General features: G+C 57.2%; 4 protein-coding genes across 4 annotated transcripts in view; 2 read left to right on the top strand and 2 right to left on the bottom strand.

Moving 5' to 3' along the window:
- SULT2B1 (sulfotransferase family 2B member 1) overlaps positions 1 to 9,084 on the top strand; it is a 34,387-nt gene extending 25,303 nt beyond the window's left edge. Inside the window, exons 3-7 of the mRNA XM_041745181.1 lie at positions 793 to 1,001; positions 2,611 to 2,737; positions 3,223 to 3,317; positions 7,060 to 7,240; positions 8,877 to 9,084. Of these exons, the coding sequence (XP_041601115.1) occupies positions 793 to 1,001; positions 2,611 to 2,737; positions 3,223 to 3,317; positions 7,060 to 7,240; positions 8,877 to 9,058 (794 nt within the window). The 3' untranslated portion in view covers positions 9,059 to 9,084. The remainder of the gene's footprint in view (positions 1 to 792; positions 1,002 to 2,610; positions 2,738 to 3,222; positions 3,318 to 7,059; positions 7,241 to 8,876) is intronic.
- A 279-nt stretch (positions 9,085 to 9,363) lies between these two features.
- On the bottom strand, positions 9,364 to 19,344 carry FAM83E (family with sequence similarity 83 member E). The gene is made up of 5 exons (XM_041737627.1): positions 17,302 to 19,344; positions 15,910 to 16,077; positions 15,452 to 15,576; positions 11,991 to 12,435; positions 9,364 to 10,191 (listed from the first exon to the last, which is right to left on the bottom strand). The coding sequence occupies exons 1-5, from the start codon at positions 17,773 to 17,775 to the stop codon at positions 9,916 to 9,918; spliced, it is 1,488 nt and encodes a 495-aa protein (XP_041593561.1). The 5' UTR covers positions 17,776 to 19,344; the 3' UTR covers positions 9,364 to 9,915.
- SPACA4 (sperm acrosome associated 4) lies at positions 12,434 to 15,310 on the top strand. The gene has a single exon (XM_041737637.1). The coding sequence runs from the start codon at positions 13,623 to 13,625 to the stop codon at positions 13,998 to 14,000; it is 378 nt and encodes a 125-aa protein (XP_041593571.1). The 5' UTR covers positions 12,434 to 13,622; the 3' UTR covers positions 14,001 to 15,310.
- A 414-nt stretch (positions 19,345 to 19,758) lies between the features above and the next one.
- RPL18 (ribosomal protein L18) lies at positions 19,759 to 24,171 on the bottom strand. Its single transcript, XM_041742847.1, has 7 exons — positions 24,032 to 24,171; positions 22,584 to 22,670; positions 22,159 to 22,266; positions 21,572 to 21,670; positions 20,645 to 20,768; positions 20,502 to 20,571; positions 19,759 to 19,874 (listed from the first exon to the last, which is right to left on the bottom strand). The coding sequence occupies exons 1-7, from the start codon at positions 24,032 to 24,034 to the stop codon at positions 19,799 to 19,801; spliced, it is 567 nt and encodes a 188-aa protein (XP_041598781.1). The 5' UTR covers positions 24,035 to 24,171; the 3' UTR covers positions 19,759 to 19,798.
- Positions 24,172 to 24,216: the final 45 nt, after the last annotated feature.

Genomic DNA, 24,216 nt, shown 5'->3' with positions numbered 1-24,216 from the left:
TGCTACATGACATTTGTGGCTTCCCACAGCCATCAAAGGGTTACTTCTGAGAAGGGACAGTGAAAGGAGCTGAGACCTTTAAGTCCAGACGCCTGGATTTAATTCCAGCTTCCTGTATGTATTAACAGAATGCTTCTGCCTCATACATAAGCCTCGGAATCCCAGACATGGAGCCTACTAGAAGCTTATTTATCGTTCCTTTAAACTCCAGTTGGTGCAAGATGCATGGAGGGAAGTGGGGAGAAATCCACGCAGTCTCAAGCATTCTGGCTCTTTTCATCTTATGGCTCTGCCATCCCCGGGAGCCCCAGTTTCCAATGGCGTCCCCACATCCAGCCAGCAGAGAGGGAAGGGGGGGCATGTGGGAGGTGTTTATGGGCCAGGCCTGGAAATGGCTGCACATCGCTGCCACCTGCACTTACTTGGCCAGAACTCAGTCACATGGCCCCACATGTAGCTGCAGGGGAGGCTAGAAAAATGTGGTCCCCTCAATATTCCTGGTAGGGAAATGAAAAGGGGTCGGGTGGACGGCAAGCCAGTCTCTGCCTCACGCCACTTCCCAGCTTCTCCACCTTGGCCACCAGAGTCTGTTTCTTTGAGCCTTGAGTTCCTGCTCTGAAATGCAGGATAAGCAGCCCCAGCTTCTCCACTGGCCCAGGAGGCATCTGTGCAGCCAAATATGTAGCAAATTGTGCAAATAATGCACCGTGAGAAATGCAACTCTGCTTCCTTCTGTCCTCCCCTCCGCCCCACCCCCATCTTTGATTAATTTGCCCAATATCATCCGGACAGGCACCAACTGGATGATCGAGATCCTCAGCTTAATCCTAAAGGACGGGGACCCATCCTGGATCCGCTCAGTGCCCATCTGGAAGCGGGCACCCTGGTGTGAGACTATCATGGGTGCCTTCAGCCTCTCGGACCAGCCCAGGCCCCGCCTCATGAGTTCCCACCTCCCCATCCAGCTCTTCACCAAAGCCTTCTTCAACTCGAAAGCGAAGGTGGGAGAGGAGGGAGGGGTATCGGGGTGGAGGAGAGCATAGGTAAAGGATGGATGCAGCACATACTTCTTGAATACCTACTATGTGCTGCCTGGCCCTGATCGAGAACAGTAGTAAATAATGTTCTCGCTCACACAGCAATGCCTGTGGGTAACAGGCAGAGGATAGATAAGGAGAATCTTCAATAGGCCAAGATGATAAGTTCACAGCAGAAAGGAGCAGAGCGTGGGGATGTCTGGGGGAAGAACATTCCAGGCACAAGGAAGAGCAGGTGCAAAGGCCCTGGGGGTGGGGGTGGCATGCCTGAAGCTGGTAAGGAAGCCTGTGTGGCCAGAGCCAACTGAACGAGAGGAAGAGGAGTAGAGATGAGGTCAGGGAGGTAACAGGGTCCAAACTGTGCAGGGCTGCGTGGGCTGTGGTGGGAACTTTGCTTGTACCGCAGGGAGAAGGAAGAGCCAGGGCAGAGCTCAGAGCAGAGAACCAGGTGCCGACTGAGGGTCTCACGGGCGCCCTCTGGAGGGAAGGCGGGGAACAGACACGGGGGGGGGGTGAGGACAGAGTCCAGGTGGGAGGTGACGGTGGCCCAGACCAGGGTGGTGGCCACGCCGGTGAAGGAAAAGGACTGAGTTTGGGGTGTATTTCGAAGGTGGAACCAGTAATAGGATTTGCTGACAGATTGGGTGTGGGTGTCAGACAGATGAGTCAAGGGTGACTCCTCGGCGTTTGGCTTAAGCAGCTTGGGAGGATGTGGCTGCTGTCACCTCGGATGGGGGGACGGCAGGGGAGGCTCGGGGGAAGATGGGAGCTCTGTTGTGGCCGATGGACCTCCGGGGGGAGGTTGCCAGTGGGCAGTGAGATAACTGAATCAGGACTTGATGCAATGGCTCTGGGCTGGGCATGCAAATCTATAATTGGCGGGTGGGTACAGAGAAGGGGAGTAATTAAAGCCAGGCGACTGGTGGGATCACCAAGGAAGTGAGTGGCTGGCCGCAGACCTGGGAAAGGAGACAGTTGCCAGTGAAGGACGCATCCGATGGGGCTGGAGGGGGCTCGGTTGTGAAACATGAAGCTGATAAACAGAGTGGAACCAGGTGACCAGGGCCTTGAATGCCAGGCCCAGGGGCTGGGACTCTTCCCCAGAGCGCTGGAGAGTCGAGGAGGATGGGGTGAGCTCTGGGTGTAGAAGGACCCTCTGGGGCCATGTGGAGGTTGGGAGGCTGGGAAGGAGGCTGAGGTGAGGAATCAGACAGGAACGGATCAGCTGGGGCCTTGGCTATGGGACTAGGAAGGAGGCTCAATGCCTCTCACTCCGATCTCCTGCATCCTGAGCCCTACTCCTTCCTCCTCCAGTGTTTATTCCCTGAAGCCAAACTGTCACTCTGTCTGGTCCAGGAACAGTCCTTCTGTCCTCCTAGAATGTGTTTGCATCCTCTGGGATGAGGGGAGCTGAGCTAAGCTTAGAGGGGCAGTCCCCCAAGAAGTCTACCCTGAGTCCTTCCTGCAGAGGGCTCAGAAGAGAGAAGGCCTGGGGGCAGCATGCAGTCTTTGGGGCTGGGGTCCTGCCCGTGTCTGACCCCTTCTCACTTCTCCCCGACACCCACACGCACAGGTGATCTACATGGGCCGGAACCCCCGGGACGTGGTGGTCTCGCTCTATCATTACTCCAAGATTGCTGGGCAGTTGAAAGACCCCGGCACGCCTGACCAGTTCCTGCAGAACTTTCTCAAAGGCGAAGGTGAGGACTGGGAGCCAAGTGAGGTGGGGAGGGCGCCCTTTGGGTTTCCAGGCAGGAAGGGGGCGGAGGAGGGACATGGAGGAGAGAGAGGCAGAGACACAGGGCATGACTCACAGTGAAGGAGACAGGAGCACAAGAGAGCAAGAGATAGCACCAGACACGACGATGGGGAGAAAGAACCAGAGAGACAGAGACACAGAGCAAGCAGGAGACAGAGGGAAACAGAGACAGACAGACACAGAGACAGATACAGAGAGACAGAGAAGGAGAGAAATAAAAAGAGAGACAGAGATGCAGAGAAGGGACAGAAACAGAGAGATGGGGAGACAAGGATTCTTGGGGTGCCAGGTGTGGGGGCGTGGGGGAGGCGTCCAGCTCTGAGGGACCAGGCAGAGGGCTACATGGGGCTAGTGAGGCCCCCCGCCAAACCCCAGCGGGGGTGCTCCTGCTGCCCGGCCCTCATCCACCTGCCCCTCCGCCCGCAGTGCAGTTTGGCTCCTGGTTCGACCACATTAAGGGCTGGATTCGGATGCAGGGCAAAGAGAACTTCCTGTTTATCACCTACGAGGAGCTGCACCAGGTGATTCCTCCCACCCCACTCCAGCCCCCCCCCACCCCTCCTCGCACCCACTTCCCTTCCCACAAGGCCTGCTCTGTGACCCTGACGCACCAGGTACTGGGGCAAAGCAGTGAACGGAGCAGAGTCCTGAGCTGGAGAGGGGCGCAGACAGATAAATAAAATAGATGGCAGCTTGGAGAGCAGAGCTAAGGAGAAAAGGCAAGCGGAGGAGGAGGAATGTGTGCGGAATGCAATTTTTAAATGGGGTGGTCGGGGAGGGGTGCCTCTGGGAGAGAAGATAACACTTAAGCAAAGATCTGAAGGAGAAGAAGGAGCCATGGAGGTATGGGGGGGAGGGGGGAGCCTGGGGCAGAGGGAACCAACTGCCTGTGCAAAGGCCCTGAGGTGAGAGCCTGCTTGATGTGTTCCTAGGGGAGCAAAGAAGCCCCGTGGCCAGAGCCATCTGAGTTGGGGAGGGGGTGGGAAATGTGGGCAGAGAGGGGGCAGGAGGCACAGGCAGGACCTTGACTTTTCTCTGAGGAGGTGGAAGCCAGGGGTGGGCCCCGAGCAGGGGAGGTGATGGGATAGATGAAGTCATGCGAAACGCTGGCGCGTAGGAAGTGAGCTTCAATGATGGTTGTGACCTGAAAGCCAGAGGGGAGCAGAGGAAAGAAACAGCCTTTGGAATTAGATGGGGATCCTGTCTGGACCCCATCAAATGTCCCTGGAGCAGGCACTTGGGATAAAAAAAAATGCCTTCTGGCTGGGGCAGTCAGGGAGAGCTCCCTGGAAGAGGGTGCCATGCGGAATGCCCACTGCTCTGCTCGGCTGCTGGGACGGTGCTGCAGGCTTCTAGGGGAACAAGTCACAGTGAATATAACCAACCATTCTAGATTTGTTATTTTTTAGCAAACACTTTAAAATTTTTATTCATTCATGCATTCATTCATTCATTCATTCGAGACAGAGAGAGAGAGCAAGAGAGCACACATGCACAAGTGAGGGGAGGGGCAGAGAGAGAAGGAGAGGCAGACTATCTACTGAGCAGGAGGCTGATGCAGGGCTCGATCCCAGGCCCCAGGACCCTTGAATCATGACCTGAGCAGGCGCTGAAACAACGGAGCCACCCAGGAGCTCCATTCTAGATTCTTTTTTTTTTTTTTTTTAAGATTTTATTTATTTATTCATGAGAGACACACACAGAGAGAGAGGCAGAGACACAGGCAGAGGGAGAAGCAGGCTCCATGCAGGGAGCCCCATATGGGACTCGATCCCGGGTCTCCAGGATCGCGCCCTGGGCTAAAGGTGACGCTAAACCGCTGAGCCACCCGGGCTGACCCCCTTTTTAGATTCTTAACAAAGATGTTCCCAGAGGCTGGGTACCCAACAAGCTCCCATTAGATGCTCCAACACTAAGCTCCCCAGACATGCTTTCTTCTTGTAGGTGCGTTTCAGGTATGTTTTGTATTCTTTCTCCCACTCACTCTGGAGTGGGAAACACCTGAATTTTTGTGTCCAATAAAACTTGGGGCACCTGGGTGGCTCAGTCAGTTGGACATCCGACTCTTGATCTCAGCTCAGGTCTTGATCTCAGGGTTGTGAGTTAGAACCCCACTTTGGGGTCCATGCTGGGTGTGGAGTCTACTTAAAAAAAACCCTAAAATCTCTCAAAGCCTCAGACATCCCATCCCCCCCCCTTTTTTTTAATGATAGACAGAGAGAGAGAAAGAGGCAGAGACACAGGCAGAGGAAGGAGCAGGTTCCATGACGCGAGCCCGATGCGGGACGCAATCCTGGGACTCCAGGATCACACTCTGGGCCAAAGGCAGGCGCTAAACCGCTGAGCCACCCAGGGATCCCCAACATCCCATCCTTAAAATGGGTGGGAAAACCTGGACTCACGGGGTTGCCACAATACCTGACACTGGCATATTATTACCATCTGACAAGGAATGCCACCATGTTAATATAGTGTGTAAACTAAAAGTTATTAGGTTCCAAGCAAGTGCTTATCTGATCAGTAGTAACAATAGCAGCAAATGTCCCCTGAGGGTAACAGAGGCCATGCACCAAATACTGCACATGGCTTATCACATTTAATCCTCACCCAGTATGGACAGGTGAGTTACCTGTTAGAGCGAACCACATAAAATTGCCAGCATTTGGCCAGTTTTGGTCCACAAAATAGGAACATTTTATATGGTTCACCCCAAAACTATTATTACCCTTATTTTATAGAGGAGGAGCCTCAGGATTTGTGACCTAGAGAGAGTTGACAATCTGCCTGGGCTTTTTTTTCCCCCACCCTGGTAAATCTTTTGATGTTAGAAGATCCAGAAAAGATTTTGGCATTACCACACCGCAACCGCCCCCCCCCCACACACACACACACTTTTTTTTTTTCATCTAGCTTTATTCTCCAAACCAAAAACTGGGCCATGCGGCCTGACAGAGCTTCTGGGCTGCCCCTGGGTGTGAGGAACTGCCAACATGTTAGAATTTCTGGGACACGCCAGTGGTTCAAGTTGATAAAGGGATGGAGGGTTATGAAACCAGGAATGACCTGGAAAATCGGAGCGGTGAGCTTGGTGGAGCTGACCAGAAGGCTGATTGCATTTCAGGGAAGGCAGTGAGATAGAGGGGGGTGGGGAGGGTGGGGCTTCAGGCACTCGAATCTGAGCTCCTCCCTCGCTGTGTGACCCTGGACAAGTGTCTTCCCCTCTCTGAGCCTCCATTTACGGATTGGGGTAATGACGCCCCTCTGTGGGACAACTGGCACGCTTGGCACAAATACACATGAGGGGCTTGGACCAGAGCTTGGCACACAGTAGGTGTTCAATCCCCAGGGACTTGAACCATCGTTGTCAGGAGGGGGTTGATATTTGAAGTGCATCTGGTTGGGGAAGTCTGCCAGGTGGAGGAGGGCGGCACAGGGCATTCTTGGTAGCCCCACGCCAAGGTGCAGGGAGGGAAGTGTAGGGAATGGTAAGTTCTGGAAAGATAGGATGAGGGAGGCCAGACCACTTCTGTCCTTGAAAGCAAGGCCTGGGGGGCTGGGACTCCCGTCCCTGGGGCACCAGGGAGCCACAGGAGGGCTGGGAGCAGAGAGGAGTAGGGTCAGTTCTGGGTGTGGGGGCCTGGAGGCAGGGAGGCCAGGGAGGAGGCTGGAGCTAAGGTCCATAGGAAAAGGACAAGAGCTGACCAGTGCTAGGGCTGAGAGCCCAGAGGAGGGGACGAACAGAGAGAGACTGACAGGGGTTTGGGGGCAGGGGGAGAAGGAAGGGGGAGGCTAGTCTGTGGGTCTGGCCTGGGACTGAGTCAAGGAGGCCGCTGTGGTGGGGTGGGGACCTGGGAAAGGTGCAGATCTGCGGCCCAGACAGGCTGATTCCACCTCTAACCCGAGTGAGGGTGATTCTGCAGAAGATTCACAGGGAGCACCCCCCAGACCTCACGAGGGGCGTCATGTAATATGTGGGGTGTACACTCCAACTAACCTCTGCCCCTTGCAGTGACCTCCGCCCGGCCTCTGCCCTTTCCCTCCCACCCATGGAAGCTTCCAAACCCCCAACCTGCAAAAGCCATAGCCCAACCCCAGGGCTTGGAGGTGGGGAAACGGAGGCAAAGAAGCTGAGTCACCCAGACAGGTCTGCGTTGGGACTCAGCCAGCCAGATTCTGGCTCTGGCTGATGCTCCTTCCTTGCCCCCGGGGGTCCCCCACCCCACCCCCCACCTGGCCTCCCTGACCCCCCTCCTCTGCCTGCAGGATCTCCACGGCTCCGTGCAGCGCGTGTGCGAGTTTCTGGGCCGGCCGCTGGGTGAGGAGGCGCTGGGTTCCGTGGTGGCGCACTCAGCTTTCGGTGCTATGAAGGCCAACGCCATGTCCAACTTCACCCTCCTGCCCCCCACCCTGCTGGACCAGCGCCGTGGTGCCTTCCTCCGGAAAGGTGCGGGGGTTCTGGGGTTCCAGGCCACACTCGGGCCACCACCTGGCTGTGCAGCTTGGGTGACTTATGTAGCCTCTCTGGGCCTCAGTTTCCCTGGCTGAAACACGCGGTTGTTCCAAACAGAACTGCCTTCACAGAGTCACTGTGGTCCTAGGCACACAGCAGGCGCTTAGCACTGCCACCCGGGCAGCTCCAAAGGGGGAACAAAATGCCCGCATGCACTGCCATGGCCAGCACTAGGAGGCTATGTGGGGTCTCCTCGAACCTTTTTTTATTTTTATTTTATTTATTCATGAGAGACACACAGAAAGAGGCAGAGACACAGGCAGAGGGAGAAGGCTCCCCTTGGGGATCCTGATGCGGGACTCAGTCCCAGGACCCCAGGATCATGACCTGAGCCAAAGGCAGACCCTCAACTGCTGAGCCAACCACCCAGGCGTCCCTTCTTAAACCTTTCTTAGCATCAAGTTTCACCCCAGAAATATTCAAGTATTAGATTATGGGGTGAGGGTGGGAGTGCGTTAGCTTCCATTCCTTCCAGAATACCACACATCTAGCAGCTTCACACAATCCACATTTATTATTCTTTTACAGCTCTGGTCAGAAGTTTCAAATTAGTGTCACTGGGTTAAAACCAAAGAGTCAGAAGGACTGTTCCTTCCGGAGGCTCTGGGGGGTGGAATATATTCGTTGCCTTTTGGGTTTCTAGTGCCATGTGCATTGCCTGGTTCGTGGCTCCCATTTGTCCCCAAAGCGCCGTTGGAGTAAAAGTCCCTTTTGCTGTGTAAGGTCACATAGTCACAAGTTCTTTTAAAGACTAGGACATGACCTCTGGAGCGGGGGTGATTATTCAGCCTACATGGGGAGCCCCCCAGACCTCACAAGACGTGTTATATACTATGTTGGGTGTACACTCAAGACTCAAAATACCACAATCCAAATGCCATTGGCCCCAGGATTCCAGGTAAGGGGTGGTGCCCCAGGTGGGCATGGGGCTCACTTCACCCCATGACAAAGTGAGAAATGAGAGGCTCAGAGGGATCCCCGCACCTGCCGGGGTACACGGAAGGGGGCAGAGTTCATTGTGCCCTTTGCCTGCTAGGCTGCTGCGAGGGTTATGGAGTGAACCCCATGAATCCAGGGCAGCCCTTTGGCATGTTCCCTGGCACCGGGTGTGGGAAAGCATTCATTCCCACTGTCAGAGCCATAATGGAGGTAGTGTAGCGTGTGGCAGGAGCCCTGGGGTGAGGAAGCCCTGTTCTAGCCAGGGAGGTTAGGGACGGGTCATAGTGACACGGTCACACAGGTGGCACTGAGGCAGGAATGCAGGATGGGGAGGTGGATGTTCTGGGTGGACAGATTTAAGGGGCCAAGTGGGTAAATTAGAGAAAGGTAACAGGTCTACTGGAGGTTCAGGTAGGGGAGGGGGGGGCCTAGGGAAGAAGGGGGGAAAATGATGCCCAGGGGTCTGGCCAGGTGACTGGGGACAGAAGCGGCCACCATTGGCGGTGAAGCGGCAACACAGAGATGAAGGGGGGGTGGGGAGGTGCTTCTGGGCAAGCCTGGAGGTGGGAAAGGGGGGCGGGGAATGCTCCGCTGTTCCTCACCTGGCCGTCCCCCCCCCTTTTCCCCCCAGGGGTGTGCGGTGACTGGAAGAACCACTTCACGGTGGCGCAGAGCGAAGCCTTCGACCGCGTCTACCGGGAGCAGATGCGGGGGATGCCCACCTTCCCCTGGGACGTCCCCGAGGACGCCAGCCCGGACCCCGATCCCAGCCCCAGCCCCCCCCAGGCTGGATCCGAGCCCCTCCACCCGTGACGCTGAGAATAAACGCTTCGCTCCTGCCCCGACTCGGATGCGCTCTGGAGGTGGCTGGCGTGGGCGGCCGGCAGGGGGCGCGCGAGGGAGGCGGCGGCCGGGGTGGGGACCCGCACCCAGGGCCCCGGAGGGGACGAGGTCTTCTTCCCCGCTGCGCACACCAGTGGGGTGGATGACTGCAGGGAGGCAAGCGCCGGGCACCTGACCCCCACCCCCCAGGCCAGGGGTGCTGTGGCCGCGGAGGAGGGGGCGGGGACTGCGTTCCTGGGTCCTCTACTAGGCTGTGCAAATGCAAGATTCTGGCATAAAGCAGCTTTATTCTGAGCAGAGGTAAAGGGAGCCCCAACAGCTCACCCCTTAGCACCCACAAAACAGTCCCAGCGCCCATAGCCCTGATCCATTACCCAGCAAGTGTGTTATTCAGGTTATTCAGCCCCAGTCCCTGGATGGGATTCCGTCTGCTTCTCTGCCAAGCTGTTTACCCACAGCTCCTGAGCATGGTGGGTGCTGGAAGCTCCCCCACTTTGTCCCAGGGACGCCCCACCTTCACCCCGCACAATGCCGGCACCGGGGCCACTCAGCCAGGCCTGTCCTCAGAGGAGTTCTGACCTGGCCCCAGTAGGATATGCACTCTTCTAGGATTCCAGCTAGTCGAGACTTTCTGCCCGTTTTCTAAGCTGTGACACTGGCATCTAGAGCGAGCACTGGGCCTGCCCAAGTTCTAGAACAAAGAGAAAAAAAAAATCCCTTCCACTTTCCAGAGACCCAGGCCAGAAGCCTTGTCCAAGTCACCGCATGGAGGCAGGGGGCTTGGAGCTGCCAGTCAACAGGCAGGCTCAGTGACGTTTCGGCTCCGGTCAGCGAGGCCCCCTGAGTCCTGCCTGGGCACCCCGATCTGGCTGCTGGACTCCTCGGGGTTCCAGGAGTTTGGAGGCAGCATCTTCACCAAACCTCCTTCTGGTTGGGGACAGATAGCGCAGGCGGCGAGCTGGGAGGAGGGGCAGGGGGCCGCTCCAGGGCTGGGACCGGCCCACAGGACGGGGTTCTATCTCCCCCCGGGGAGCCCCTCCGGTGCCCCGCTGCCTCATCAGGGCCTTGGCCGGGGTGTCCTTGGAGCCCCAAGACATCTTGAGCTGCAAAGGGTAAGTAAGAAAGAAAGGTGAGAGAAGGCTCCGGGGCCTGAGTCCCTGGAAAGGGGTGTGTGTGTGTGTGTGTGTGTGTGTGTGTGTGTGTGTGTGTGTGTGAAACTGTCAGGGAAGGTGAGAAGCCTCCAGAATGGGGAAGGGAAGTGAACTAAGAGGCCTGGTGCCCCCGACCCCCAGGAGGCCAGCTGCTGTGTTCCCCCTGCAGCTTTGCAGTTGGGGAGGAACAGGAAGCTGCCAACAGCTGCCCCAGGGGGGAGCAAATATTTGCCAAAGGAGGTGATGGTGGGTGAGGGTGGCTCTGGACAGGGGTGGAGGTGAGGACCTTGCCCCCACCCTGCCCAACCCCCTCTCCCCTGGACTGGAATCAAGGGAAGAGATTCCTGGGACATTTCTCCCTCACCCTTGGAAACAGATCCATGACCTGTTCCCATTTAGCTGATGGGAAACTGAGCCTGAGAGGGGCACGACCCCCAGAGCAGCTGCACCCCGGGTCTGCTGGCATGAGGGCGAGTCTGCCCACTTGTCCCACAGGGCTCTTTGCTCTCGCCCTTGCGGCAGCCCACTTTACAGCTGAGGGCACTGAGGCTCCATCCAGGGCCCCAGAGGATTAAGGCAGGCTTTGTGGGAACCCCAGGGTCTCAGCAGCTGAGGGGAGGGGCAGAGACCCCTCCCCAACACGCTGACAACACTTGAATCCAGGAAGCCAGAGGCAGAGCATTTTAAAAGCTGCCCTGGGGAGGGGGGTGGGGTGGGGCGTGGGGGTGGGGTGGGGGGCACCTGGGTGGCTCAGTGGTTGAGCATCTGCCTTTGGCTCAGGTGTGATCCTGGGGTCCTGGGATCAAGTCCCACATTGGGCTCCCCGCGGGGAGCCTGCTTCTCCCTCTGCCTCTCTCTCTCTCTCTCTCTCTTTTTTCTTTTTTTTTAAGATTTATTTATTTATTTATTTATTTATTTATTTGCCTCTCTCTCTCTCTCTGTCTCTCATGAATAAATAAATAAATCTTTAAAAAATTAAATAAATAAATAAATAAATAATAAATAATAAATAAATAAAAAATAATAGCTGCCCCAGGGAGGCCACTGGGGCTGAGTTCCAATCGCTCCCTCATGACTCAGTCTCCCAAAACTGAAACGGGTGGGCGGATGAAATGGTTGAGCTGTAATAACATCCACCTCAGAAGGTCATGGCAAAGGTCCACTTTCACCACCTCTGTGAAAGCGCCTGCAGGTGGCACAGTACCCACAGAGAGATGGTTGTTTTGACCTTGGACAAGTCACTTGACCTCTCTGAACCTCTTTTCCATCTCTAACCATGAGCCTGAGCAGAGTATCACCTCACTGACCTGGGATGAGGGTCTCATGAAATAAATATAAATATATCCCACCGTGGGGACTTATCGCAGTGCTTATCAATATTCTACTTCAACCTCCCCTCGCTGACTCCTCCTTCCCACCACACCGAGACTGCGGACATTGCTGCACCCATTAGCTGGATGAGAACACCGAGGGTTCAGAGAAGGCACATCTCTGCCCGGCTCTCACTGGTCAGGCCAGGATTTGCACCCACGGGGGCTCACGGGGTCCCTGGCCCAAGCCACTCAGAGTGCCTCTGCCCAACACACAGTAGGGCTGCAGGAAAGGGTCCCTGGGATCGTGAACTCAAGTGGGCACTTTCCCCGCACCCCCCCGTACCCCAGCTCTGGTCTGGGGCCTGGCACATAGTCAGCTCTCAGCTGCCCCATCCTCTTCCAGCTATTGTTTTGCTCAGGCCGGCCACCAGGTCTCACCTCGCTGTCACCATCACTGGAGCCCGACAGCTGGGACAGGCGGCTCAGGTCCCATAGAGAGCGGCTGGGCCGGGCCGGGGGGCCGCTGGGGGCCCGGGCACGCTGGACACTCCTCAGGATGTCACTCAGCGCCGGCCCTGGGGTGGCCGGGGTCTCCTGCCTGTCACCCTCAAATACTCGGCAGGCAGCCAAGCGTTGGGCCAACGGGCCGTCGGGTGGCGGCGGGGACATGGGGGCCACAGAGCGGCGGCGGACCACACGGTGGGGGTTGGGAGCCAGCTGCAGCCCCCCCACGGTGCTGACGAAGGGGCCCAGGGTGGGTGCAGGCGGGAGCGGCCAGGAGGCCGCATAGAGTGTCCGGAACTCTCGGCTGAAGGCATCGGCAATCTCACCGGTCAGCAGGGTCACCAGGCCGCGATGCAGGCGTGAGTCACTCCATGTGAAGCTGGGGGGCACGCAGGGAGGGGTCAGATCTCTGTGCAGCCGGAGGGGGGGGCGCCCCAGCCTGGACACTATTACTGATCCCCCACTTGGTCCCAGGGCAGGCTGTGTGACCTTAGGCAAGTCCTACAACCTCTCTGGCTTTAACACCCGCCAGCACCACCACCACCCCGGAGAATGGGAACAGCCCACGCACCTACCCAGAGGGTTGATGTGACAAGAGTTAAGCTACTTTAAGTACCATCTGGAAGCTGGCCTGAGCTTAAACCTGGACTCTGCCCCATCCCCAGCAAAGGAGGCACCAGTGCCTCAGTTTCCCTCTCTGAGAGGTAGGATTAGTTTGCTGACCCCCACGAGGCCTGCTGCTTTGACTGTGCCTGCCTCAGTTTGCTCATCTGCAATATGGAGCAAAGAAGTAGGAAGATTGGAAGGAGCAAACAAAGGGTTGAGCTCCCTGCGTGGTGCCCCGCTGGCTGTGGTGCGCAGTGCTCCTAGGGTCCTTGTCGTCAGTGTCATCACAGTGGTGGTATTTAAAGCATCCAGCATGAGTCTTGGCACACAACAGGTGCTCGGTAAATGCCCTCTTGGGAATTAAATGAATCTGGATTCTAATCCCAGCTCTGGGGACCTTGGCCATGGCACCTTCCCTTCCTGAGCCTTGGTTTACCCATCTGAAAAACGGGCTCCCCACTGGTTGTGCACTTCTGCAGGCTCAGCGCCCAGAGGACCGATGAGTCAGTGACCAGGAGAGCGAGCGTTGGTCCGATCGTCCTTACCTTGGTGGAGTGGCAGTGTCCTCAGGCCCTGGCAGGTTGGTGGGCCCGTCTGCCCGCAGATTGTGACACCCCTCCCCCCACCTGTGACCTCACCCCTGGAGGGGCCAGTGGGAGCCCTGAGGGGTCTGTGAGGTCACCCCATTCCGCTCCATATAGACTCCCATCAGGTAGTGGCCGCTGGCTTGTCTCCGTCCTGGGGAAGCTTCTGAGACCCGAGGACTCTCAAGCAGTGGTCACAACGGAGTTCCCAAGAGGGACGCGGAGCGTTGGGACCCAAGGACCCTCCAAGCGCTGACCCTGGGAGGCCAGACCAGGGGCAAAAGTCTCGTAGGCCTCAGGAGCGTCATTCAGCAGTTCCGGGAGGCCCAGGAAGCCCACGGCCTGGCTTGGGCACCGTCACCGCCGCCAGGCCACCATGGTCCTCGGCTGGCTGCTGCTTCTGGCAATGGCTCTGCCCCCGGGCACCACAGGCGCCAAGGACTGTGTGTTCTGTGAGCTGACCGATTCCAAGCAGTGTCCCGGCATCCACATGCAGTGTGGCGACGATGAGGACTGCTTCACAGGCCATGGCGTGGCCCCAGGCCTCGGCCCTATCATCAACAAAGGTTGCCTGCTGTCCACTTCTTGCGGCCATGAGGAGCCGGTCACCTACATGGGTGTCACCTACACGCTTACCACCACGTGCTGCTACGGCCACATGTGTAACAGGGCCCCCAGTCCCGCCAGATGGGAGGGGCGGGCCGCAGGCCTGGCGCTGGGTGTGCTGCTGCTGCTGCTTCCACGTTTGCTGTGACCAACCTGAAGGGCAGGACATGGGACTGGTGTCCCGGCTCCGCTGCTCCCCGAGTCCCCTGCCTCCACCCCTTCTCCCCATTAAATGGCCAGAGGCCCTGGACAACCTCTTGTGGCCCCGGCTTCATCCATTCTAGGGCTGTCCACCCGGAGCCCAGTGCTCGGCGAAGCATCCTCAGGCCTGATTCAGTGGTGGGGAGCCATGCTCGGTGGGTTTGGCTGTACCCCTACTGTATTTCATTGGTTCTAAGACGCGTATCTTTTCACATTTCGATCAGGATGCTTCTTTTCATTGGTGGCACCTCAGAGTCGATGAAATATGGTTAAAACGAACAATGACAATAATAAATGACAGCTGATGTTTACGGAGCACTGCTTATGTTACATGCCAGGGCACCGTGATCTCGCTGAATCCCCAAGCAAAGCCAGGAAGGTAAATGCTTTCCAGGGCAGCCCAGTCTCTGCAGTAGCGATTCTCCAAATGGGGTCCCCGGATCGTCCGGGAGTTAGCTAGGGATGCCAATTCTCAGACCCCATCCCCAGCCAGCTGAATGGGGGCAGAGGGCGGGTGGTGCAGAGAGGCTCCCAAAGTCTGTGTTTTTAACGGGTCCTCCAGGTGATTCTGATGCAGGCAGGCCCGAGATGGAAAACCACCAGTGGGGAGCACTGGTAAAAATAGGGCACCTCTGCCCCCCTCCAAGGGACAGTGGCAATGTCTGCAGACACTTTTGGTTGCCATAATAGGGGAAGGGGGGTCGCTACTGACATCTACAAGGTGGAGACCAGAGAATTGGGTGCAGCTTCCTACGACCTGTATCATCCCATCCTGTAGAAGGGGAAGTGAAGCACAGAGAGGTGAAGTCAGTTGCCCAAAGTCACACAGCTAGTAGCCAGCAGAGCTACAGTTCAAAGCCAGGAAAAGAGACCCCAACATCCAGGCACCCCACACCCTCCCCCACTGTGACCCTATGAGGCAGGTGCTGTTATTATTCACACTTTCCAGATGGGGAAAGTGAGGCGCAGAGCAGGGAAGGCACCGGCCCAGAGTCAAGGTTGGTCAGACCCCAGAGAAAGGAGAGGAGGGATGTGGGCCACCGGGTCATTTGCATACCAACTCTTCTATTTTTTTAGAGATGCTCAGAGAGGTGGAGTTAACTCAAGGCAGAGCTAGGACTCCAATCCATGTCCTCCTGGTTCTGAAACCCACACACAAATTCTGTTTCCCAGATAAGGGGCAAAGACACAGGGTCAAAGAGATGACTCTCCTCCTCCCCGCAGGCAGGCCTGGCTCCACCCCAAGGAGGTTCGGCCCGATGGTACCTCCTCTACCAGTGAGAGGGAGGGCTTAGACCCGTTTCACAGACCAGGAAAGAGATGCTGGTAAGGGGGATGCCAATTGCTCCCCGTGGGTTGGGGACAGACGCTGGGAGGTGTGGTGAGGGGCAGGCGCACCTGTAGGATCCGGAGATGACCCTGTGGCCGTCCAGCAGCACAAACTTCTCTCGCACGTTGCCGCTTACCTGCTGTCGCCAGCGGCTCTGGAAACTGCAGCCCCGCACAACACGGATATCTAGGTTCTGGAGTGGAGGGGGCACACCGTAGCTCAGGCCAACCCCATGCACCTCCGCCCATTGCCCAGGGCTTGGGTGTCCCTCCAGGCTGGTTAGGAAAGGTCTGTCCCAGCTTCCCCAGAGCCACCAATATTGGTCTCTCTTGGAAATACCCCTAACTCAAAGGGACCCCGTGGGAAGATCCACCTTTAATTCCCCCAATGCCAGGGGCATCAGATCTCAGAGGACCCTCTAGGCTGGCATCTACCTTGATGAGCTAGGACGCAGTGGAAGGGCCTGCCCCCACTGGCCCCAGTGTCAGGGGAATGGGGACTTGGGTCCCTCCTGCCAGGCTCCTACCTCAGTGGCCCAGGGGTTCACTCCCAGCTGGTGGGCCAGGGTCAGGAAGGCAGGCAGTTGCTGGTGGTCCAGGAGGAGGTAGACAGGCACCCAGCGGCGTGTGGCAGCATTTACCAGGTCCAAAAGCAGGTCTGGGTCAGTGAAGATGTCCATGACCACGGCCACTAGCTGGGGGGTGTGGGTAGAGGGGCTGTGGATAGAGCCCGGAGACCTGGGGGGGCATCCAGGGGGTGGAGCCCTGGGAGTGAGGGACTCTGAGGGTAGGAGTTTAAAGGCCCGGCCTTGATGGGGTGTTCAGGGGGCGCTGCGAGAGAGACCCCCAGACACAGACTATTGCTCAATACGGCGCCTACATGTGAAAGAGGCAGACTGTCCTTCCTGGAGACCAAGGCCTCTGCTGCTGGAAAACTCATCATGATGACGTCTGCACCGGCAAGTGGCGTCCCGTGAGCTGTGACACTATGTGGTGGCCCTGCTCCAGGGCTCAGTGGGCCAGATGCCCTGGCAGGGCAATGTGGGCAACTGCACAGCTGGGCACTTGGGGGTGCCATGGATACCAGGGCGGGGGGGAGGATGACCTGCTCAGCCACCCAGGGGAGCTCTGGGGACTCAGGGGCTGAGGGCCTGGGTCTTACAGGCAGAAAAATGCAGCAGTGATGACTCTTGACCCACTGGCCAGACAGCCTTGGTTCAAATCCCCACTTGGCCACTTACCATTGAGAGACTTAAGCTCCTGTGCCTCAGTTTCCCCAACTCTCCTCAATTGGTATAATAAGTACCAACCTCACAGGACCCTCTTAACAATTATAAATGTTAAGTCATGTAGAGCACTTAGCGTGGGAGCTGGCAGGCATAAAGCTGTTATATAAAGAACAGGGCACCTGGGAGGCTCAGGGGTTGAGCATCTATCTGCCTTTGGCCCAGGTCATGATCCCAGGGTCTTGGGATGGAGCCCCATGTCGGGCTCCCTGTTGGGGGCCTGCTTCTCCCTCTGTCTATGTCTCTGCCTTTCTGTGTCTCTCATGAATAAATAAAATCTTTAAAAAAAAAAAAAAAAGATAGAACAGGCTATCCAGGGGGCCATAGGGGAGACATCTGGGCCCTCTATGGGAGGAAGGATGGAGACACTTACCCTAGTGGTAGGGTGGGGTGCTGGGGGGTAGATGATTCGGTCCAAGGGGCATGGATGCCTAGGGGGACCCAGGCCTTGGAGAGAGGGTGAGGATGAGGCTGGGGGATGTGGACACCTGTGTCCCCCCTCCTGAGAGGTGTCCCAGGAGGGCATGGGTGAGATCCCCAGGCCTCAGGGGATGCACCACTCCCAGGTCCGGGAGCTGGCATGCGAGGATGTCTGGGTCTGGGGAATGGACACCGGGCCCCTGAGACCCCCACCTTGCAGGCGGCCTGGATTTCCTGGCGCACCAGCTCCTTGAGGGGCGGGTGGCCCTCGTCGGGTGGCTGGGTATACAGCTGTGCCCGGGTGATTCCCTTCCAGGTCGGGTCCTCCGGCCAGCCCAACCGCAGCGTGGGCACCTGCTCCTCTGACTGTCCGGGCCAGTAAGTCAGGCTGCCGGAGTCCCCATCGGTGGCAGTGGCTCCCTCTGCTGCCCTGCCGGGTGGCTGCTTGCATGTGGTCCAGTTCTCAGCGGCCGCCGCCAGGCTCCGGAGCTCTTCCCCGCTCAGGAAGGGCCGCAGCCCCTCGCGCTGCACACAGGCCTGGAACGCCTCTTCGCCCTTGCTCAGCAGAGCCTCAAGAGCCAGGCGCTGGCCCTCGGAATACAGGAAGCTGGGGCTGGCCTCAGTCAAGGGCAGCCCCTCGGGCCCTGACCCCACTCCTTCCAGCGCTGCCAGCTGGGAGGCTGCCATTGGGCTGCTTAGGTGGGAGGACCGTGCAGCTGGGTGTCTGAAGGTTTGGCCGTCTCTGGGGGACTGACCATCTGGGGTGTGGGTGGGGGTCTCCTGCCAAGCAGAGTCTATGCAGCGGTGCCAAGGCTTCCAGGGCAGCTCTGTGAGTGGCACCCTGTGTCCCTGGATCACCGTCGTGACAATCAGACTGCTTAGGGTGTGGGCTGCTCAGACTGACCACCCACCTGCCTCCAGCCACCACTGTGGCAGGCTGGCCATCTGATGGTCAGGCTGACCACCTGACACCGTCCCCAGCTGTGTGACCCATGAGCTGCTCCTCTGTGCTCCCACCACACGACAATTTCCAGTCTCCTGGCCACTCAATAACCCCAACTGACCCGTTTGCTGGTTCAGTCTTGGTCAGGCTGAGGGCCTGGCTGTCCTGGTCAAAGGTCCGGCTGACTGCCCGACCATCTCCAGGCAACAGCAACAGGCTGTCTGCCTGTCGCCTACCACCCAAATGTCCCTAACCAAAGGCAAAGTGGACTGCCTATCTGTCCCCGACCTATAGCACATCTAACTGGCCCTCCCCAGCCATCTTTTGGATCATTTGGCAAACATCGATTGCTTCCAACTAACAATGTCACTATCTGACCACCCGGTGGAGCACCCAGATGGGTCCAGCAGAATGTTCTTCCTGACGACTGGTGGCTAGCTCACCCCACCGGCTCTCACTGATTGACCATCCCAGGCATTTCCCCTTTGGACCTGCTCTCTGCTTGGGAATGGGCTCCAGCCCTAAGTCTGGGCATCACCCTCCCCCAGCCAGGGAATGAGGTCTCAGTCTCTGTGGACTGGGGACTCTGCTCCTGGGCTTTCACACCCACTTGGGCTGCTACAGTGGAGGATACACTCAACAGGAGCTTTCGTCACCATGGAAGTGGCAACAGCCCATCTCACTGGAGGGCATGACCAGCCAGTTGCTTGGATTGGCTGCCCGTCTCCCAGCCAGAATGGTCTTGGGCTGCCCTCTGATCTGTGCTGATCCCTGGCCAAGCTGACCTGTCTGGGTTCCTGCCTGAATCCACCTATCTCTTGCTAGCTGACTGTCCACCTATTCTTGGCCAAGGACCACCCTTTGAGGCTTCTGACCCAATCTCTGGACACTGGACCCCCGATTCCTGCAAACCAGCAGCCCTTCCTTCCAATCACACACCCAGACGCTTCCTTCCTGCACACCACAGCGACAGGGGCTACGAAGAGGAATAAAACCAGGACTCCCTCTCACCCCATCCAGCTCCCCCAACGTGTCCAAATCCCCATCCCTCCTTGTCTTGCCTTTTCGGAGGTCAGAATAGGGGCCTGGAGACCTCCTGCATTTATTTCTGCCGTTCTTCCGGCCGTCTGGCCTCATTCATCAGGTTTTAGCCTGGGATCCGGGGAACCCAGCCCCTTATGTAAACAGAGGAGGGCCCACAGCAGATCCTGGGAAAGGCCCTCGAGTGCCGGTAGGGGAAGGCGCTAGCCCAGGGCACACACTCACTGCCCCAGGGCCCAATGGCCCGCCAGATTCAGCTTTTTGAAAGGGCTAACAACTCACCTGTTCCCACATACCCCTCCCCCACTGCGGGCCCGCCCCCTCCTGCACTTCCCGGTCCACACACCGCCCACTGTCCCCAGCCCGGAGGAGCAGGTGTGGCTAATCCGGGGAATTGAGCAGCTGCGGAAACACCTGTCATCCGGCCCACTAGGGGGGCGGGGCTTTGGCCGTAGTGGGCCCGTAAGGGTCCAACAGCACAGGATCGACAGGCACGAGTCGGAACCGCCAGAGGGCGCCTTCAGGTAGAGCTGACTCCGCCCTCCGCTGGGGGAAGGTCCCGTCCCAGGCTGGTCTCCAAGGAGATGGGCACCGCGTCCTGTCCTACTCCCCAACTCACCCTAAGGCTCCAATCCGCTCTCGTCGTCTCCCGCCCCCCCCACCACAGTAATACACAGAGGACCATCAGCATTCAAAATCTTTTTAATAATAAGGCAGGATCTGGGGTTAGTTTTTGTAGCCTCGGCTGGCCCTGCGGCCTCTGGCACGCTCGAACTTCCGGCCCTTGGATCTCACGTAGGGTCTGCGGGGAGGGAGAAGAAGGTGAGAGTATGCCTCTCAGGGGCAAGGATAGGGCCTGCCTGCTCTAATAGACCAGCAGGGGGACATCAAAAGGGAAGGGGGGGGGCAGCCCGGGTGGCTCAGTGGTTTAGCGCCACCTTCAGCCCAGGCCTGCTCCTGGAAATCCCTGCATGGAGCCTACTTCTCCCTCTGCCTGTGTCTCTGCCTCTCTCTCTCTGTGTCTCTCATGAATAAATAAAATCTTAAAAAAAGGAGGGGGGTAAGGGGGGGTGACACCTAGTAGACTGCTGGAAAAGCCAGGCAAGGGCACTGAGCACCTGCGCTTGGCAAGTATTGATGCGAACTGCCCCAAAGTGGGGTAAGACATAGGCTCCACCTGGGAGATGCAGCCTCAGGCCCTGAACACTGCACTTACAGGGCTGGCTATGCAGAGATCTCAGCAAAAGGGAATAATAGCTTTAAGCCACGTCTTGAGGAAAAGCAGGTAAGATGAGGGGAGGAGTTCTAGGGGGCTGAGGCTGGACTGGTGTGAGGAACAGAAGAGGCTGGAAGTGTGCCCAAGGCCCAGATCCACAGGGTGGGGTCCAGGGGAAAACCAGGTACAGATGGCAAGGCTGGGCATACTCACTTGGTGTGGCTGTGTGGGGTTCCTGGGGCCTTGCCAAAGTGTCTGTACACCTCTCGGCCCTTGCGTGGACCTGGGAAGGGGAAGATGGGTTCAGGTAGGGACCAAGCTCCCCGAAGTCGCCACAGGAGCCACTAAACACTCACCAGAGAGTAAGACAGTGCCACAACCCTTAGGGGAGTCCAGGGCCAACTGATCGAAGGTGAGGATCTTGCCTCCAGCTTTGAGGATGCGGCTCCGGGCACGGCTACTCACGCGCAGTGCACACACCTAGGGAACACACGGGACAGATGTGGTCAGACCCCATGCATGGCCACCCAAGGGCTGCTGGGCCTTCCTCTTCATGGCCCTGGTCCAGCAGAGGCACCCAGCTGCTTGCGGAGACTAGTGACACCACTGTTACAGAGAGCTTCTCGACCTGATGATAGCTAATTTATGTCCAAGACCACCTTTAAGGCTGCAACAACTTCAAGTTACTACAGATAAGAAAATGGAGATTTTTTTTTTTTTTTAAAGATTTGAGAGCGGCACGCCTGAGAGAGAGCACAAGCAAGGGGAAAGGCAAAGGGAGAGGGAGAGGTAGAAGCAGGCTCCCCACTGAGCTGGGAGCCTGACACAGGGCCGGATCCCAGGACCCTGAGATCATGACCTGAGCCGAAGGCAGACACTTAACAAACTGAGCCACCCAAGCGCCCCGGAAATGGAAATATTAAAGAGACCCATGACTTTGTCCACAGGCCACAGACTGGCAGAGAAATCTAGACTTGAAGCTAACCTGTAAATTCAAGAACCAGCACCGACAACAGAGAGGGACCCAGAAGGGGCTGGGGGCTGCCTGGGGACACCCAGCATCACTAATGCAAAGGACAATCCCCCTTCAGCCCTAAAAGCCATGCAGACAGGGAGGTGCGATGCCTGCCTCACCCAGAGAAGAGACCAGGAATGCATCACAAGCCTCAAGGCACCCCGACAGAGGGTCATCAGCAGTGAGCAAGGATGAGCCAGGTCAGCAGACTCTACTGCAAGTCTGGGCTCTGGCCCACCCACCACACTCCTGAGCCCCCTCCACATACCTTCAGCTTGGGCACCTCCTGGACACGCACATCATCCGTTATGGTTCCTACAACCACAGCTGTTTTGTTTTCCCGGCCAGGCAGTTTCATCTTTCGGATCTTTGGGAGAAGGATTAATTCCACATTAAGGAAGTTCCTTCTGGCATTTCACTCCAACCTCACCGCTTCAGGCATCCCAAGGCCTGAGACAGCTGGGCCCCAAAGGGGTTGAACCCACCCATGCCACAAGCTTTTCAATCAGCATAGGCTGAACCTCCAGTCCAGGTGGGAAAAACACCAGAGACAAAATGCAGACCTTTCAACAGATCTCTCCTTCAGGAGAGCTTATGACACCTGAGACCAGTGTCATGTGACAGCAGGCCACCTGAAGCCACTACAACCACCCCAACTTCACGACAACAAGATGAGCCCAAGCTGCTCAAATACCCACTGCTGCTTAACTACAAGCCCCAGGGTCAAGGGTTGGAGCTCTGCACACACCAAGGGGTGAAGGAAACCAGCTGATGGCCAGGCTCTGAGCGCCCCCAACCTTGCCCCAAGCCAGGCTCTAAGACACAATCCAGTCACCCACGGAATCAGCTCCTCACCATCCGGGAAAGGGACAGAGGTGGCCGGTTGGTGCGACTCATGAACAACCTCTTCAACACAACCTGGTTAAAGGTAGAGTTGGTTCGTCTGGCCAGAAACCTGTACAGCTGTAGGTCAGAGAAAAGTCAGAATAGAAACCCAGGGTAGGTAGCCCACACCATTCTTCCAACCTTCAACTTAACAAAAAACCGGTTTGGGCTGCCAAGGTTTTTATGGCTTCCCATCCCCCGGCCCCCCCAATTCCCCTCCCCACTCCCCAGCTGTATAAGCCCTGAGGCTGAGGACACTGAACCTCCAGGAGCCCTGGGCAGAACCACAGACAGGAGCCTGCCCTGCAGGCCCCTGAAGAAGCCCGATACTAGAAAGGAGGTTCTAGAAGCTGCAGTTCTAGGTGGCACCTAAGGGGCTCCGGCCTCAACCTCACCTTGACCAAGAGTCTCAGGTAGATGTCCTGGCTCTTGGGCTCCTTGCGCCGAACCTTTCGGTCCTTGTTGTGGCGGATGTCGACTCCCTGCAGAGATAAGAATAGACCGTAGGCCCAACTCTCTCTGGCAGCTCACCCCCAGAACTCTTCCTCTCTGAGAAAGAGAGAGGGCCTCATTTGTTGAAGAGACAACAAATCCCAAGTCCACCCTTAGAAGACCTGGGACTCCAACAACCCCAACATATGAAAAGTATTAAATCCACACACAAAACCTTCAGCACATGGCACCTTAAAAAGCTTTAACAGGACTTACAACCACTAACAAATTTTAATTCTTCAGAAGCTGTATTTTTTTAAAAAATGTTATTTGACAAAGAAAGAGAGAGCACAAGAGAGAGAAGCAGACTCCTCATTGAGGAGGGAGCCCTGATGGGGCTCAACCTGGGGCTCCATCCAAGGACCCCAGCATCACGACCTGAGCCAAAGGCAGATGATTAACCAACTGAGCCACCCAGGCATCCCCCCAAAGTGGTATTTTTCAAAAACATGACCCAAGGGCAGACTCTACCTAATAATACAGCAAAGAACCTTTGTTAGGAACTTACTCCACACAGAACCAGTACTAGAATCTCCCATGCACTACCTCCTTGAATCCAACAGCCCGAGGAGACAAGTTTGCCCTCTTCAGCTAAGAAAACTGAAGGAAGCCACAACTTCCACCACTTCCGGCTGCTGTCCTGAGATTCCTTAACAGGCCGTGTCAGGCGCTGTAGAGAACTACATGGCTATTCGTAGCTCCTTTCCTCCAGCACTTCAGTATGCAAGATCTCCGATGTGTAGCTTCTACAGCTTCTTCCCAAACTCGCGTCTCTGACGCATGATTACTGTGTTCCCAATGCACAGACGAAGAAACTGGGGTTACAGGCGGGGAAAGCCAAGACTGAAGGCTGGACAGGGAGCTGAGACTTCAGAGGTCCGCCTGGCCGCAAAAGCCGGGCATCGGACGGTGGAGACCTCCCTCACCCCCAGAACCCAAGGTTCCAGGTCGGGGGAGTGACAGGTCCAGGTAGGGGAGGCAAAGATAAGAGACCAAGCGCGGACGTGAGGTTAGCACCCGGGTCCGAATCCCGGCTCTGCCACTTCTTTGCAATGTGGCGAAGAACGCAATGTGCAACGTGGCCCCGGTCACAACGTTTAACTTCCTTGCACTTCAATTGGGTTATCTGCTCAACTGGAACTAGACTAATAAAAGGGGACGAGAGTGGCCATAGGCTGATAGAACTGACCCACCCTTGGTCTTCGAATCCACCAAAACAGTCCCCTCACTGCGGGAGTCGCCCCCTTCGAACCCCCCCGACATCCCTGCTCCCCTCCAGCACTCCCCCAGCCCAAAACCGCGGCGGATGGCGGCGGATAATCGAGCCCGGAGCGCCTCAAAGCACGCTCACCATGATGGCGCCTCCTGCTCAGCCAGGTCCGGAAAGAGAGAACAGTGCCGGAGGGGGCGGGGAAAGCCTTCAGCGAGGGGCGCTTGTGTGACGTCACGCCGGCGCGACGCGGCGCTCTACTCGAGTCGGGCCTCTCTATGGCGAATCGCAGAGCGTCCGAATGGGCGATTCCGGAATAAGTGGAG

Source organism: Vulpes lagopus, chromosome 2, assembly GCF_018345385.1.
Source record: "Vulpes lagopus strain Blue_001 chromosome 2, ASM1834538v1, whole genome shotgun sequence".
Lineage (NCBI taxonomy): Eukaryota > Metazoa > Chordata > Mammalia > Carnivora > Canidae > Vulpes > Vulpes lagopus.
The sequence above is the reverse complement of the archived record's forward strand: the minus strand, read 5'-3'. Positions and strand labels throughout refer to the sequence as shown.

What these genes read in the sequence shown, in the direction of transcription:
- SPACA4 (XM_041737637.1), top strand. Translation starts at nt 13,623, where the DNA reads ATGGTCCTCGGCTGGCTGCTGCTTCTGGCAATGGCTCTGCCCCCGGGC.
- FAM83E (XM_041737627.1), bottom strand. Translation starts at nt 17,775, where the DNA reads ATGGCAGCCTCCCAGCTGGCAGCGCTGGAAGGAGTGGGGTCAGGGCCC. An exon ending in AAATCCAGGCCGCCTGCAAG is followed by an intron (nt 16,078 to 17,301) that starts GTGGGGGTCTCA and finishes CACACCCCCCAG; the next exon opens with CTAGTGGCCGTGGTCATGGA. An exon ending in CCAGTGATGGTGACAGCGAG is followed by an intron (nt 10,192 to 11,990) that starts GTGAGACCTGGT and finishes TACCCTTTGCAG; the next exon opens with CTCAAGATGTCTTGGGGCTC.
- RPL18 (XM_041742847.1), bottom strand. An exon ending in CTCTGTCCCTTTCCCGGATG is followed by an intron (nt 21,671 to 22,158) that starts GTGAGGAGCTGA and finishes CTTCTCCCAAAG; the next exon opens with ATCCGAAAGATGAAACTGCC. An exon ending in TGGCACTGTCTTACTCTCTG is followed by an intron (nt 20,572 to 20,644) that starts GTGAGTGTTTAG and finishes TCCCCTTCCCAG; the next exon opens with GTCCACGCAAGGGCCGAGAG.